General features: G+C 39.1%; 1 protein-coding gene and 1 long non-coding RNA gene across 2 annotated transcripts; both read left to right on the plus strand.

Moving 5' to 3' along the window:
* The first annotated feature begins 315 nt into the window (after positions 1-315).
* LOC103719133 (pentatricopeptide repeat-containing protein At1g09820) lies at positions 316-3,567 on the plus strand. Its single transcript, XM_008808230.4, has one exon. It carries the CDS (start codon positions 386-388, stop codon positions 2,147-2,149), a length of 1,764 nt encoding a protein of 587 aa, XP_008806452.3. The 5' UTR covers positions 316-385; the 3' UTR covers positions 2,150-3,567.
* Positions 3,568-8,127: 4,560 nt separating this feature from the next.
* On the plus strand, positions 8,128-10,523 carry LOC120109919. The gene is made up of 2 exons (XR_005510735.1): positions 8,128-8,353; positions 10,017-10,523. It is a non-coding gene; the product is annotated as an uncharacterized LOC120109919 (long non-coding RNA).
* Positions 10,524-15,871: the final 5,348 nt, after the last annotated feature.

Raw genomic sequence — 15,871 nt, forward strand, 5'->3', positions numbered from 1 at the left:
GCTATTCATAGTAAGCGAGAAATTTGGAAGACAAAATTGTTATTTGTACATAAATCTTATAAATATTTTATTTGTTAAAAATATTTTAGTTATTTTAATTTTAAATTTTAAATTTTTAAAAAATTAAATAAGTATATATATATATATATAATAAGTATTTTATAAAATATATATGTAGATATTAATTTGAAAGGATATTTACATGAATACTAATATTTTGAAGAGTGTGTATGCAAAAAAAATACCGTTGAAATGGTTCCACAACGGCAGTAGTTTTCGTTATAGCGGTACACAACGGTTCGGTGAGGCCCGTTATTTTGTTAATCAGTCAGCGTTATCGGAACCTTGTTGATCTCCGTCATCAAACGAGCCGCTCTCTACGCCAATGACACCAAATTCATGTTCCCAAACCGCCGCCGCCGCCGCCGCCTGCCTTGACCTCACCGCCGTCTCCGACCTCATCGCCCGCCAGCACTGGTCCCGCCTCAAAGCCCTTGCCGGAACCACCTCCGCCGCCGCCGCCGCCCAACTCCTCCACCTCCTCCTCGATTCTCCCCATGCCAATCCCCCCACCCTCCGCCTCCTCTTCCGCTGGTCCGAGTCCCACTTCCGTTCCCCCCAGCCCCTCCCTCTCCACTGCCGCCTCCTCCACTCCCTCGCCGCCGCCAAGCTCTACTCCGACCTCCGCTTCGAGCTCCACTCCCTCGCCAAGTCCGGCCGCCACTCTGCCCCGTCCATCCTCCACTCCCTCTCCATATCCGGTGACACCCGTCGCCGGGGCGCCTCCCTCTCCGTCATCGCCGACATGCTGGTCCTCGCTCTTGTCAAGAATTCGAGAACCGAGTCAGCCTTGGAAGCCTTCTATCGCTCCAGGGATTACGGCTGCCGGCTGTCGGTCCTCTCCTGCAACCCTCTGCTAAGCTATTTAATCAAGGAGGGGAGGATCGAGAATGTCGAGAAAGTGTACAAAGAGATGATCCGGCGGAGGATCGCCCCCAATCTGATCACCTTCAACACCATGATCCATGGCCTTTGTAAGGCCAGGAAGCTCCGGAGGGCCGGGGACCTTGTCGAGGATATGAAGACTTGGGGGTTCTCGCCGTCGGTGGTTACTTACAATACCCTCATTGATGGGTACTGCAAAAGTGGCCAAGCAGGGAAGATGTACAAGGCCGACGCTCTCTTGCGGGAGATGGTGTTGGCGAAGATCCACCCCAATGTGGTTACCTTCAACACACTGATTGATGGGTACTGCAAGGATGGGAACAGCTCGGCGGCGGCGAGATTTCTTGAGGAAATGAAAAGGCAGGAGCTGTCTCCTAATGTGGTCACCTATAATTCGTTGATTAATGGGCTCTGTGGTGAGGGCAAGGTCGATGAAGCTCTTGGGTTGCTTAAAGAGATGGATGATTCAAATGTGATGCCAAATGTGGTGACTTTTAATGGGATTGTTAATGGGTTCTGCAAGAAAGGGATGTTGGCCGAGGCGAAGGGATTGCTGGATGATATGTTGGAACGGAACGTGACACCAAGTGTTATCACGTTCAATACTTTAATTGATGGGCATTGCCGTTCAGGTTTGATGGAGGATGCGATTGCGTTGAAGAGGCTTATGTCGGGGAGTGGAATACGTCCTAATGTTTCGACCTATAATTGTTTGATATCAGGTTTTTGTAGAAATGGGGATATGAGCAGTGCTACAAAGCTATTGGATGAAATGGAAGAGAATGATGTGAAAGCTGATCTCATAACATACAATGTTTTGATCAGTGCCTTGTGCAGGGAAGGGAAGATGGCAAAGGCGGTCAAGCTCTTGGATGAGATGCAGGATATTGGTTTGCAGCCAAGTCATGTAACTTATAACACTCTGATTGATGGGTTGTGTAAGAAAGGAAACCTCAGGGCTGCTTTGAACATAAGGGCAAGGATGGAGAAGGGTGGAAAGCATGCGAATGTTGTCACGTATAATATTCTTATCAAGCATTTCTCTGGGAGAGGTAAGATGCATGAGGCAAATGAGCTTCTGAATGAGATGTTGGAGAAAGGTTTGGTTCCAAACAGAGTTACTTATGATATTATTAAGGAAGACATGGTTGAGAGAGGGTATATTCCAGATATAGATGGACATCTTTGCAATGATGCTGCTTGAACCCCATTAGCGGATAACGTTGGGAATGCTATGCTTCTCATGGTTTTCAGATGTCAGGAAATGGAAGCTGACCATGATGAAATATATGCACCCACAAGGATCTATTTATGGCGTAATTGATCCGAAAGCAATATCAAGAAAACTGACTGCTTGCTGTGCTCAAGAAAATTCATTGCCTGGTAGAGTAGGTAATGATATAGTTGAAGTTGAAATGTTGGAGAGATGTATGCTTGCGATGTAGATTAAAATTTTCTAACGATGTTCTTCGAACCCAATTGGAAAAATCAAGACTGCTACATACCATCTGGCTATCAGAAAGAGAGTCACTTATGGTATTATTAAAGAAGAAATTGTTGGGAGAGGTCATGTTCCATATATAGATGGACACCTTTGTACTGGTGCTGCCTGAATCCCATCAGGTGATAAAACTGGGAATGCAGGGCTCCTCATGGTTTTCAGATGTGAGGAATTCATTATTTGAAGAATTTCTTTGAGAGAGTTTTCCTAGTCAGTGGCAGGTGTTGATGGTGAAACATATGGGCCCATGGGGATCTATATGGCATAATTGATTTGAAGCAATATTGGGAATGGACCAGTACTTTCTTTAGGTTCGTTCCCTGGTAGAGTTGATAAGTACATAGTTCATGAAACTTTGGAGAGAGGTATTCGGTGATATAGATGAAATTACTGTAACCATGCTTTTTAGAACCTAATTGGAAAAACCAAGACAGCTACATACCATTTGGTTATCAGATGCAAGACTGGTATGAACCATATGGTTATCAGAAGCAAGGAAAAAATTATTTTGAAGGATTCCCTTCTAGAAGAATATCTGAGCTTCAGGATCAAACTCTGGAGTTTTATGGGCACCAGCAATTGTGAAGTTCTGGGCCTCTGTATGTAGGGTGAAAACGATTTGAGGGAATTAACAATCATAAAATCTCTCAGTATTCTTTCTCTAAGTTTGCTACACAAAGATGGTCTCGGTACTATGGTTGCGCATGCAGAAGCCATGCTGGGATAACTGGACTATATACAACAACTAAATTTCTAGTGGTGAAGCTTCTGGGCAGTTAATCACTACCATGACATTTTCATTTGACAGTTCATGTTTCAACAAAGCATGCAGAGGTGAAGGCAGTGACCCGTCGAATTCAGACATATATCATGTAAGTGCATGTGTTTGAAAATTAGGTCACATGTCCCAGGTTTATGTTATTTCTATCTACAAGTTAGATTGGTGCATGAAAAATTATATTGTTCATGTTCTGGTGGAATAATCATGTGCTGTACTTATGGATGTGCCATCAGGAAACATGTAATGTGCATGCTCTTGACACTGAACATCAACATGAGTTTGCCCAACTTGTTGAAGTCTGTTTACACAAATAATCAGAATAAAACTTTGACTTGTCTTACTTGCTTTTTAAAAAAATGGCAGCAAATTGTGAATTTAAATTTCGGTTTCCTGTAGATCGTAACTCATTAGGAAAAGCCATTACTAGTCATGAAAAGCCAACTAGATGCAGAATGGATGATTTTTTAATTAAGTCATTTTTTTTAATTAATTGCCGTTCATTCTAGGCATGCAGTTATTTATTATATTTTGTTGCTGTTGCTAGATCAATTTCTTATGAACAAAAGGTCGCATAAGTTCTTTCCCCTTCCACTATTGCTGTATATTATCCTTATGCAAATGATGTGAAGCCTTTGACTGGCCATCTTCAACAATTTTTAGTTAGATTAGATTAACTTGGCCTTTAGTTTCGATCTTGCATAACTAAGTTAAACTGATGTAGTCTCATGACTCCATTTTGTATATAGTTTATATTTTTTGTTGTTTTTGTATTTTCCATCCAAAGCCATATTTAGACTTCGATTTTCAGTCGAGTCATATACTAGGACTGCTAAGTAAAAAATGTCCACCTAGGTGTGATAGGAAGCCTAACCCAACCACAAACCACTAAACTTAATTGCTTCAGCCTTGGCCTTTTTTCAATGCCCACGGCCATTACTCATCTCTAGGAATGGAGGATGGGTGAAAGTCTTGGACATAGAATTGTGCATGTTGAATGTATGGAAGAAAGGAGGAAGGAAGTTACTGTAGTTATTTTTAGTTTGCTGCATTTGTTATGTTTTATTGATTAGGCTTTATTAATAAGCTATCGATCATGTTCTGTTTTGTGTCCTTATTATAGGTGATGAGGTGGGCCCACTCATGGTGATTCACCGTGTCATGGTCGCACCTAAGCAACCTATCCAGAACAATTGGTTGAGGCGAAGTATTTTCTTGACTATAGCTACTACAGGGGGATATAGATGTTTTATCTTGATTGATAGTGACAGTATTGAAAACTTTGGGTCTTAACCCATAGTTGATAAACTAAAGATACCTACATAAAAGATTCATAAACCGTTTAAGGTATCTTGGTTTAAGGAGGGAGTTGAGGTTCCGGTCACCCACAGGTGTCTAGTAGAGTTTTTCATTGGAAAATGTTATCAAGATCAGGTATGTTGTGATGTTATGCCTATGGAGATGTGCTACGTGTTGTTGGGTAGGCCTTGGCAGTACGATAGGAAGATCCAACATGACAGAGAAAAAAATACATATTCCTTTGTGAAAGATAAAATGAATATCACATTTTATCCACAAAAGGAATTGTATGGTATAACACGAAAAAATCTGTGAAAGAAAAAGGCAAAGAACCTACTCAAAGGGCTTTGATTCTAAATTCAAAATCTTTCAAGGCTGAACTGAAAGAGGACTCAATAGTTTCTGTTCTAGTAGAAAAAGAGATCCAGGAGGAAGTGAATATTCCAAAGGCGGTCCAATCTTTATTGTCTGAATTCAAGGATGGCTTCTTGTTTAGAGGATCATGCTTGTGCATATGTGGAGATGAATTGCGTGAGACTTTGATTCGGAAATTTCATGAAGGAGGGTTAGCTGCTCATGATGGATAGAGCCGCACTTTAGGACTCCTAGTTGAGAGATATTTCTGGCCTAAGATCAGAGATGACGTCATTAGATACGTACGAAAATGTCAACATTGTCAGCAGGAAAAGGAAAAGGTCCAGAATACAGGTTTGTACACTTCATTGCCTATTCCTAGTGGCCCTTGGGAAGATATCACCATGCACTTCATTGTAGGACTACCCATGACTGCTAGAAAGGTTGATTCGATTTTTGTTGTGGTGGACCGGTTTTCAAAAATGACACATTTCATTCCATGTAGAAAAATATCTGATGCATCTCATATAGCACATTTATTTTTTAAAGAAATTATTAGACTATTTGGTATTCCCAGATCATTCACATTTGAGAGGGATACAAAATTCACTAGTTATTTTTGAAAAACTCTTTGGAGCAATTAGGAACAAAACTAAACCTCAGCAGTGCTTATCACCTCCAAACAGATGGTCAGACAGAGGTAGTGAACCGTACACTCGGTAACATGCTTAGATGTTTGGTTAGTGAGCATCCTACTCAATGGGACTTGGTTTTAGCACATGCTAAATTTGCATACAACAACTCTATAAATCGTACTACTGTTAAGTCTCCATTTGAAAATTAGTTTTTAGATCCTGCTGTTATTGTAGTTGGCTAATTCTAAGTATAGAAGGTTTTCGTGCAGGCAGTATCTAGATTTTGTTTTGGGGCTAAGCATGACTCACTAAAGTCTATACCCATTCCTAAGACTTCTAGTTCCTAGAAATGATTTTGGAAAATTACTTAAAGATTTGCAAATTTTAGGAGATCATCACAACCTGGTCGTATTTTGATTAGTTGTAAATTCAAGTCGTTATGGTTAGTTTTTGTAGTATTCGGACTTCGTTAAGATTGCTCGAGATTTGGCTTGAGCTGAAATTTGCCCTTAAGGCTGCTAGTTACCATAATTGAAAAGGAATAAGTGGTAAACTTAGATAAACAGTACATCTGAAGATTTTGAAAATTTAATTTATTTGTCCATTTTATCAGGAACCTTGAAGTTACTACTTTTCTTTGAAATTACATGGCTGTGCTTTTGAATGCTTTTTTACGATAATGTGACTCATTGCTTATGGTTATGATTTCATGAAAGTTACTTATTGTTATTCTGAGAACTCCATGGTCCATAAGTTACATGGGAACTGTATTTTGTTCATATTTCAAACTCTCAGTCAATCACTGTGATAAATGGACCTTGGCCAGCAGGAGGTGTAAGTTGTTAGCCTACATGTTTGCAGTACAGGCAAGATGAACCGTGACCCTGACCAACATGCAATAAATTGTTAGTCTTTGTGATCTCAATAAAGACATGATGAACTGTAACCATGATCAACTGGGAGGTTTTGTTGCTGATCTATGGTACCCATGAACTATTACATGGAAGATGTCCAAGTCTTAGCTATGGGACCCCACTGCACCACCTGTGTGTTCCTCCCCCCTAAGGTAGTGTGTACTCGGCCTAGGGGTTTTTTGTGATGGTTGACATTAATATGAATGAGACTAACCTAAGTTCAAGAATCTATTCTAAATGCATGGTGATTATAAAGATGGAAGGAAAAGAGTGTCTCTTGCTCCTTACCAAGGTTTTTATCTTGACTAATACGTCAATTTGTATCCATACCAGAAACTTAATGATATAAGTTAACCTAAATATTGATTCATATAATCTACGGGTATAATGGAACTAATTGCCTCATGATCTATCTCAACCGTGTCCATTTCTATATCCAAAGTGAATCGGATTTAAATAGAAATTTTGATATCTTATTGGACTTAGATCCGAATTTAGATTTTAAATACTTTTCGAATTTGGTTTCCGACATCCAGTAAAAATTCTCAAAAAAAAACTAATTTGAACCAGTGATCTATGATTTGAATAGCAAGCTCTCGACTGCCACGTTATAGCATGTATTCTATTTAATTAAGAGAGTTGACTTCTTGACATATAGTCAAATTATTAAATAATCATCTAATGTATATTATGAAATTTCATATCATTATTTTTTACAAAAATCATTTTCTCTTTGGTAAAAAATGAAAATGAGCATGCATTATTTTATTCGTTATGATGTTTTCAAAGCCTTATTATTAAAATATTTAAAACTTAACTTCTATGCATTCCTATATTCATACATAATTTTTCTTACAAGCTTTCTAAAGATAGATAATTTATAATTATTTAAAAAGTAAGAATGTTATTTGATACAGAAAATTTTAATATATTTATTGTATTTTATGCTATATAATTTTTTATTTTAATATTTTCCTATGAATTCAGTCGAATTGGTGATCTGACCCATGACCAAATTGGTCTTTGTGCCGATTTAATAAACCTTTAGTCTAAATCTTTACTTACCTATGTGTGTGTGCAGCCAGTATGGAAGATTCTTTTCTCATCCTTTACAATTATATAATTAATATTACTTTTCATCACAAAATTATAATAAAATTTTGGTTTATATCCGAATAAAATCCGGCTTATATCTATATTAGGATAGAAAAAATACGGATATAAATAATATGTGATTTATGTCAGTATTCATTCAGAATAAATATGGTTATACTTAATATTCAATTTATATCTGTATCCATTTAGAACAAATATAGATGCTAATTTTGGTATTCATTTAATATTCATATTTGAATTCATATTCCTTAAAAATATAGACACAAATATAAATATGCTAGTATCCGATCATATATAACTTTCTTAGACATATTTTTCTTAATATTAAAAAAAATCATAAGAATGGATAAATTTTTAATTTTGGTTTAAATTATTTTTGAGAGGAATTTGCTACAAACTATTTGACTGTATATAATTAAAAAAATAGTTTATTGAGAATTCCACTGTAAAATTAAATAATAAATCATTTTAATTATGAGAAAGAACGAAGAGGATAGTTTCAATAGAGTTGTCTATATGTTTATAGAAATAAAAATTACATTTTCTTGAGAGGAAAGAAATCATTTTTTTTCCCTTACAAAATTTTCATGTTCAATATGTGAATATTGCTTTTCCTCTTCGCGGCTCCCATATCCGCACGGACCCACCCTCCGCCGCCTTCCTGTCCATTAACTCGCGTCGTCTAATCGGCTAAACTCCATTCGTTCCCCTCTCCTCTCGTTGCTTCCACCTCCGCCTCGAAATCACAGCCGGCGGGAGAGAAGTGGAGGCCGTGGACCTCAGCTGATTCGTGCCGGTTCATCTAGTTGCGGTATTGCTCGTTTCAGATAAAGTTTTGCTCTGCTCTTCTCTTCTCTGCTCTTCATCTGTTCGTCAAAATGCCTCACTGAAGCGTTACATTCCTGTGAGTAGGTTCTCTTTTTTTTTGGTAAACAGAGTAGGTTCTCTCGATGGCCAGCTTTAAAGCTCAAAAGTTCCTTAGGTGACCTAACCCAGCTATTGCCATTCTCAAATCTTCCATGTTGGTTTTCCTGGTTGTTTCCTCTTCCCCTTTGTAATTTGTGGAAGAACAAGGATCGTGGTATACTTCATAACTCCTATCCCTTGTACTTCTAAAAAGATGTGAAGGCAGATCTTAGCTGATCAATTCCCCTTTGGGCTCGTTTGGTTCGCGGGAAGCATTTTCCCTCCTAAGAATACAATTTCTGAAAAGAAGATTCGTAGGAAGCGAATACCTAGAAATGTACTTTTGGCATGTTTGGTTAAACATGGAAAAGTGACAAATTTCTAGTGTGCTTATGTTTGGTTGACTATCCACTTTCCTGGAAAAATTATGTGTAATTCCTATTATACTCTTAATAAAAATTAGGTCTTTAATGCTGAAGGGCCGTTTTGGAAAAAAATAAAGATTGAGTGATTTGCGCCTTATGGAAAAGTAATTTTTCCATGTTTCTAATGCGAAAGACTTTTTCATGAAATGTGGAAATCATATTTCCATGGGAATACAATTTTTCTATCTTTTTTCTTTGAAAACTCCAACCAAACAAGAGGCATCTCATTACTTTCCCATTGACCACACTTTTCTCCTTTATTTTCCTGCGAATCAAACGAGCCCTTTATGTACTCCACGTTCCGAAGGTCCTGTAATGTTGATAATGTTGCCTCCAAACCTCTTCAAGGAATTGTTGTTTTTTAATAAAAAAAATAATGGTTGCCTTCTAATCAACTAAAAGTCTTTCCCTTTTTAGAAAAAAAGGAAAAATTAAAAAAATCAACAAGTCTTCAGAAATAGAATCATAACCTGTGAATAACTTCATATCATTAGAAAGGAGGGAATTCAGTTTTTTTCTTAAATTAAATGTTTATAATAGTAGTCTTTACAATAGGACCCTTCTTCACACACCCTTTTTTCCCACTAATAACTAACCCTAGTAGTACTTACGTAGCAGTAGCATCGTGAGACCACAACTACAGAACAAACGAACAAAAGAAAACATCAACTTTCTACTATATTACTATCTCAAAAAACACTTTGTACTACGTAGTATATAACCCTAAGACCACACCTACAAAACTAAGAATAACAAGACACCGTGAACTTTGCACTTTATAAAAACTCAGGAGCGACCCAATGTATTTGGGGGCCTAAGGCCGTTTTCTGCAGTGGGCCGGCCAACTCACGAGGCCTTCTTTTTCTTTGGACCGTCATCCACAAATGGGAGCAGATCCTCTAACAATTTCTCTGCTGATCTCATGCCACTCCATGACCTTATCTTTCGGCCGGTGATGGGATTGATCACGAGAATTGTAGGCAACGAGATCAAATTGTAGTAGGTGCAGACCTTCTTCCCCTCATCAGTGTCATGGTTCGCTTGCTAGAAGACGAAATTCGCCTGAATCATGTTCACCATCGTTCCTTTCGACTATGTATCTCAGTTGAGCATGTAGGACCTGAATTCCTCTATGTTTTGCAGGTTCACAAACAGCCACCTATTCCCACAATGGGTTGTCACCTTGGCGTCGTGGAAGGAACCATGATATATGAGACAAGATGGTGGACGGAACAACGAAGCGAGAGCACTGCAGCTTGATTCGCCACCCTTTCCAGACACTCGATTCCACATCAAAACTTTGAAAGGGGAGAGAAGGGGCGGGACCATACAAAACCTCCCTCTTCACTAGTATTGGAGGTCGAACTCCGTCATCTCTTGTTCCATTGTCAGAGAAGGCAGCACCAGGCTCTCGGCCGGCGAAAAATAGCTCTAAAGTATCCTCCAACCTCCAGTTGGTCGCCTGCAGATACTTGACGGCGGCGTCGGAGGACAAGCCCGTGGCGTTCTCCAAGAAAGAAGATATTAGGGCTTCCTTGCTTCCTTCTTAATGAAGCTCAAAAAGTCTTCCATGGGATGATGGACTCTCATTTTTTTGATTCTAACTCCACCGGATGCTGGGTACGTGTATATATATAAGTATTTTAGATATTGTTATTCCTAGTTCGAGTCAACTTTTATATGTTATAGGAGACGAACTTCTCTGGCATTCCTACTTCAAGTCAACTCCTAGTTCTTCTAGGTTGATTCAAAACAGCAATTTCTAAGGGGATTGGGAATTGGACCGCGAGTAGAGTAGGGTTGGATCGGGATTGGCTACCCCGCTTCAAATTGGTATCTGTATTGGGTCAAAAAGAAGTCCAATTGATTACTTGTCGCATTGGAATGAATCGGATTTGATCCGTATTTGAATTGGACCAAATAGAGAACTTTAATCGATTAATATCTGCATGTGATTCAGCTTGTATATTTAGTTTGCGACAGACTCTGCATGGCTATACGGTGCCTGTACGGCAGACCGTACAAGCATGCAAAGCTACAGATCAGATCAAAGTAATAATAAATCGTAAAATTTTGTTTAATCAATAATTTATTCAAAGCAATTTTACAAAGTTTCAATGTAAGATATGTCTACATGTGCTAACTAATAACATAAATCAAATAAAATACTCTTATTAGTCTAACTAAACTATCAATAACTTAAAGAATCTTTAGAAAATCTAGCATACTCCCCAGTCTTGTGCGATCATGTATCTGCATCTGAAGAATAGAGAAAATATGATGATAAGATACACTAGCCTAGTAAGCAACATAATACCCCAAAGTGGGAAAAGCATGCTAATATTTATTTAAAGCATAAAATATTGACTTGGAAATAAATCATCAATAAAGATATATAGGTATCTACATTGGGTCGAAAGGAAGAAGTCTAATTGATTTCTCTTTAGGTTAGGGACGTGACATTAATTGTTTAAAGAAGTTCTTCAAGCTTCTTTGTAATAAGTAAATGTTAATCATAGCCTGCTGTCTTCTTTAATAAAGGGTTAAGTTTTCTGGTGAACTAATAATAGATCAATAACTAGATGAAGATCAAAAAGGCTAAGCTAATAGAAAGATGAATATCGAGGCAAATATCGAACACTACATACTCTCTAGTTCCCAAGTTTTCGTAATGTTGACAATATGGTCTACAAACCTCTTCAAGGAATGGTTATCTGTTCAATAAAATAAAAAAAAAATATTGCTTTTTGATCAACTAAAAGTCTTTCCTCTTCAGAAAAAAAGTAAAAAATTTAAGAATATGCCCTAAATGGGCTGTATTGGGCTGAAGTTGGCAAGCCCAACTGATTTCAGCCTGTGGCATGAGGAGAAGCTAGAACAGAGGATCGCGATCGCAATCCTCTGCTCCATCTTCCTCGGCGTGATAGGGGTTGGATCCGGGGCAGCTCCATGGCCGCTTTGAAAGGTCGTCGATCATGCTCAACTATCGTGAGAATCATGATGGTGAATGAGCCACGACCCTTCGAAAACCTTCCTTTAAAATTCCTCTACCCTCAACAATTGATCCACCTTCGAGCTCTGCCGAGCATTCTACTCCCTCTCCTCCATCCTCCTTCTCCGGTGGCTGGTGTGCCACCTCAGATTAGCATTGTCCGAAGCTTCCTTCTCCCTCTTCTTCTTTCTCTCTGTGCTCCAAGATCTCTTCTCTTTGTCAGAAGCACCGTCGCTGCCGCCGCTAGCTCGCTGGACTGGCTACCCTGAGCTAAGATCTATACTCTCCGCCACTCGCTGATGAGCTCCCCTTTCCCTTGTTCTTTTGTTTCTAAACAATCCGAGCCCGCTCCTCTATTTCAAGCCAAGAAGTTGGTTTTCCCTTTTTCGCCAGTCACCGCAACCACTGTCAGCTGCTATCGCCTGGCCATGGACCCCCACTGCCAAGGCCCAACTGCCGCCGGACCTTCCCTCTTCCCTCTCTTCCTTCTCTTTCCCTTCCTTCTTATTCTTTTAGTCAACGGGAAGAAGAACTTAATTTTGGGCCCTGTTTATCTATTGTGGGCCGTATTCATTTTAGGCCCTATTCATCTATTGTGGGTTGTATTCATTTTGAGCTTTATTTATCTATTGTGGACTATTTGGGGTTTGTTCATCCATTGTGAATCGTGTTCATTCATTTTGGGCCCTGTTCATCCATTGTGGGCCGTGTCCATTTGAGGGCCGTGTTCATCTCCATTTTGGGCCAAAAGAAAAAAAACTAATCCATGACTCTTCTTTAATTGAGTAGGCTTAGACTTTTCCTAATGGTCAACCCGAACCACTCAGACCGGGCCCGTGATCAGGATCAGACCAAGACTTGGACTGAGATTCTCTCTCTAAGCCAGACCTAGGAATCTTAGTTCAAAGCCCTAGCTTTCATTTTGCTCAGATTCAAATTGACCCCTAGGTGGCCCTGTCGACTTGAGTTATAATTCTGTCGCGATCTGGGTTTGAGGTGTGACAAAATATATATCGTATCAACTTTTTAAGGTCTCTGTAACGATTGCAAACTGCTTTTTTTTAACCCTAAGCTCCACCTGTTTGTTTATAACATTAATTGGTTGGGGAAAATGCTCTTTACTTGATTTTGACTGAATCCAACCCATCTTAGATTACATAGATCAATTTTGTCACAATCTTGTGAAGTTATTTGTATGTTATCAATCCAATTCAATGCTAAATTGGTGATCAACGTATAAAGTTGGATCTAGTTCTATCTTCAATAATGCAAAACCTTAGATCTGATGGTGTATAATTGACTGCATTCTATTTCATGTGACAAATGCAGGGAACCTCATAATTTCCAAGTCAGTGTGCATCTTCAGGACAAGGAATATACTAGCAGATGACCTCTTTCCACATAAAACTCTTGTAAAAGCTATTAATAGCATACCAACATCAAAGCAAAGGACTGGTTTTTGCAGAGAATAACGGAAGCTTGTTGCAAGTTCAAGACCAGGAATTTACTAGCAGACGACCTTCTTCCAAATAAAACTCTTAAGAGAATCTATTAATAGCATGCCACCATCAATGTCAAGGACCGGTTTGTGCAGAGAGAAATGGAAGCTTGTTGCAAGTTCAAGACCAGGAATATGCTAGAAGATGACCTCCTTCCAAATAAAACTCAGAGAAGCTATCGGAAGCTAACCGGTGTCAATGTCGAGGACCAGTTTGTGCAGAGAATATCGGAAGCTTGTTGCAAGCTCAAGATATGGAAACTGCTCATAATGTACGGGCCAAATCTAGATCTCACACTCTTTTTTTGCAGCTTTCAAGGGCGAAAAGAATTGATTCTATATAGACTATAAGAAGATTCACCAATTGGCAGGTTCCAAAACATAGTCAGGCTGAGAGTTCCAAATCTGATGCACATCAAAATTCTTTTGTAACATAATAAATATATCATAATCTGATTTAAATATGCATATACGATGCAAGAACAGTAAATATATCCGAAAAATATTGTTCCAATTCATCTATCTATCTTTCATTCAAATCATCATCTCGTAAAATTCATAAATCACATATAAATTCATTAACAATTTATTCGATGCAAAAATAATATTATATAAATGAAGAGTCTAGAAAAGGCAGTTCATTACTTATATCCAACGCGATCCAATTAATCTCACAAATCCCTCGCAGACCTAATATCCAAAAATCATATTTTTCTTTTAAAATTCATCACAATATATATAAAACTTAAATTTTAACATTCTCGCAGGGCCGACCCTGCAGATGTGTCTAACACCCCGGGTTCAGGTTCGGATCGGGTTCATACCCGTAAACCGCCCTCTTCCCTTTATTTTATTATTATTGTTCTTATTTTCTTTCTTTCTTTCTGTTCTTTTCTTTTTTATTTTCTTTTTATTTTCTTTTCTTTTTTCTTTTCTTTTTCTTTTCTTTTCTTTCCTTCTCTTTTCTTCTTCTTTTCTTTTCTTCTCTTCTTCTCCAGAAGCTTCTCCCGACTTTTCTTTTCCTTCCCCCCTTTCTTTCTTCTTTCTTTTTCTTTCTCCTCCTCCTCTTCTCCCGACTTCTCCTTCCCCCCTTTCTTTCTTCTTCTTTTTTCTCCCGCGAAGGGAGATCGGCGAGCTCGGAAGAGGCCAAGTCGAGGCCGGCGGCGCCCGCGATGGCCGGCCCTCTCCTTCTTCCCGTGGAGGAGGCATGCGGACGGAAGAAGAAGAAGAGCCCACGATGGTCGGCGTTCTCCTTCTTCCCTCTCTTCTTTCTTTCTTTCTTTCTTTCTTTCTTTTCAAATGTTATAACAAGAAATGAAGGGTAGAAACCTTTACCTCAGCCCCCGCAAAGATCCGACGGCTTCTTTCCGACGGCAAAGGAGAAAGAGGAAGACCCGTGTCGTGGCTTCTCGTCTCTCTCTCTCTCTCTCTCTCTCTCTCTCTCTCTCTCTCTCGGGCAGCTGCACGAGGAAGAAGATCGCCCAAGAAGGAGGTCTGGCGGCTCCTCTTCCGGTGGTCTCAAAGGAGAAAGAGGAGAAGCCCTAAAACAGGGGCTCCTCCTTCTTCGGGATGGATCTCTCCATCCCGCTGCCTCACGTGCGCCGCACGTGAGGCTGAACTCTGGGACTGGGCCGGTCAAATGGAATAGGCCCAGTTCTAGGGTCTCACATCCTTCCCTCCTAAAAAAAATTTCGTCCACGAAATTTTCATACATGCAGTTCAAGAGTAAAGAATACTTCTTCCAAACTAAGTTATAACACTCTTCAAATCAAAGTCATCTCGTCTGACCAATGTCAAATAATTCTATTCACCACACTTTCTCTGCACACTCTGATTTAAACCTCAACATACCCATGTCAAAGTCTAGATTTTTTTTCCTCTAGAATTACTTGCTTGTTGGTACATTCATTATTATGTCTTAATCCGTGTGAACACTTTCGAAATTTAAAAGTTCATATTCTTCTTTTGACAATTAATCAAAAAAATGTTATGCAACTATTTAATCTTTTCTAGCAGCGTAATGAGTTGTCTAACAAAGAGCAGTGGGCATGGCAAAACAATAAATAGAAATAAATATTGGGACTAGATTAATACTTGTCGTCAACACATCAGAAGCCTGTGCATCTTGCTGTGTAAGTGCAAATACACTTCCTTGAGTCTTTGGCCCCTGGCTTCCTTCCATTGCCTAAGTAGATCTATTCTCGTTTCTTTGTGGGCAGTCTGCAATTTTATGACCTATCTTACCACATCTAAAACAGGCACCAGTGTTCCAATGGCAATCCTTATCAGCATGAGCCTTACCACATCTTGAACATTTATTGCTATTCATCTACTTAGGGTTGTCACTCGTAGATTTCTTGTTTGAACTTTCGGCGTTTTCATTGCTCTGCCCCTGGAATTCATTTGACCTATTCCTTTTTTTTTTGATTTCTTTCCCTTTCCAACCGTTCATCATTAACTTTCTTTTCAATTATCAAAGCCTTATTTACCACAGCTGCATAGGTAGTC

The sequence above is a fragment of the Phoenix dactylifera genome, chromosome 2 (assembly GCF_009389715.1).
Source record: "Phoenix dactylifera cultivar Barhee BC4 chromosome 2, palm_55x_up_171113_PBpolish2nd_filt_p, whole genome shotgun sequence".
In the NCBI taxonomy this organism is placed as follows: Eukaryota; Viridiplantae; Streptophyta; class Magnoliopsida; order Arecales; family Arecaceae; genus Phoenix; species Phoenix dactylifera.

Bases quoted from the DNA above. Each gene is read 5' to 3' on its own strand.
- LOC103719133 (XM_008808230.4), top strand. From the start codon at position 386: ATGACACCAAATTCATGTTCCCAAACCGCCGCCGCCGCCGCCGCCTGC.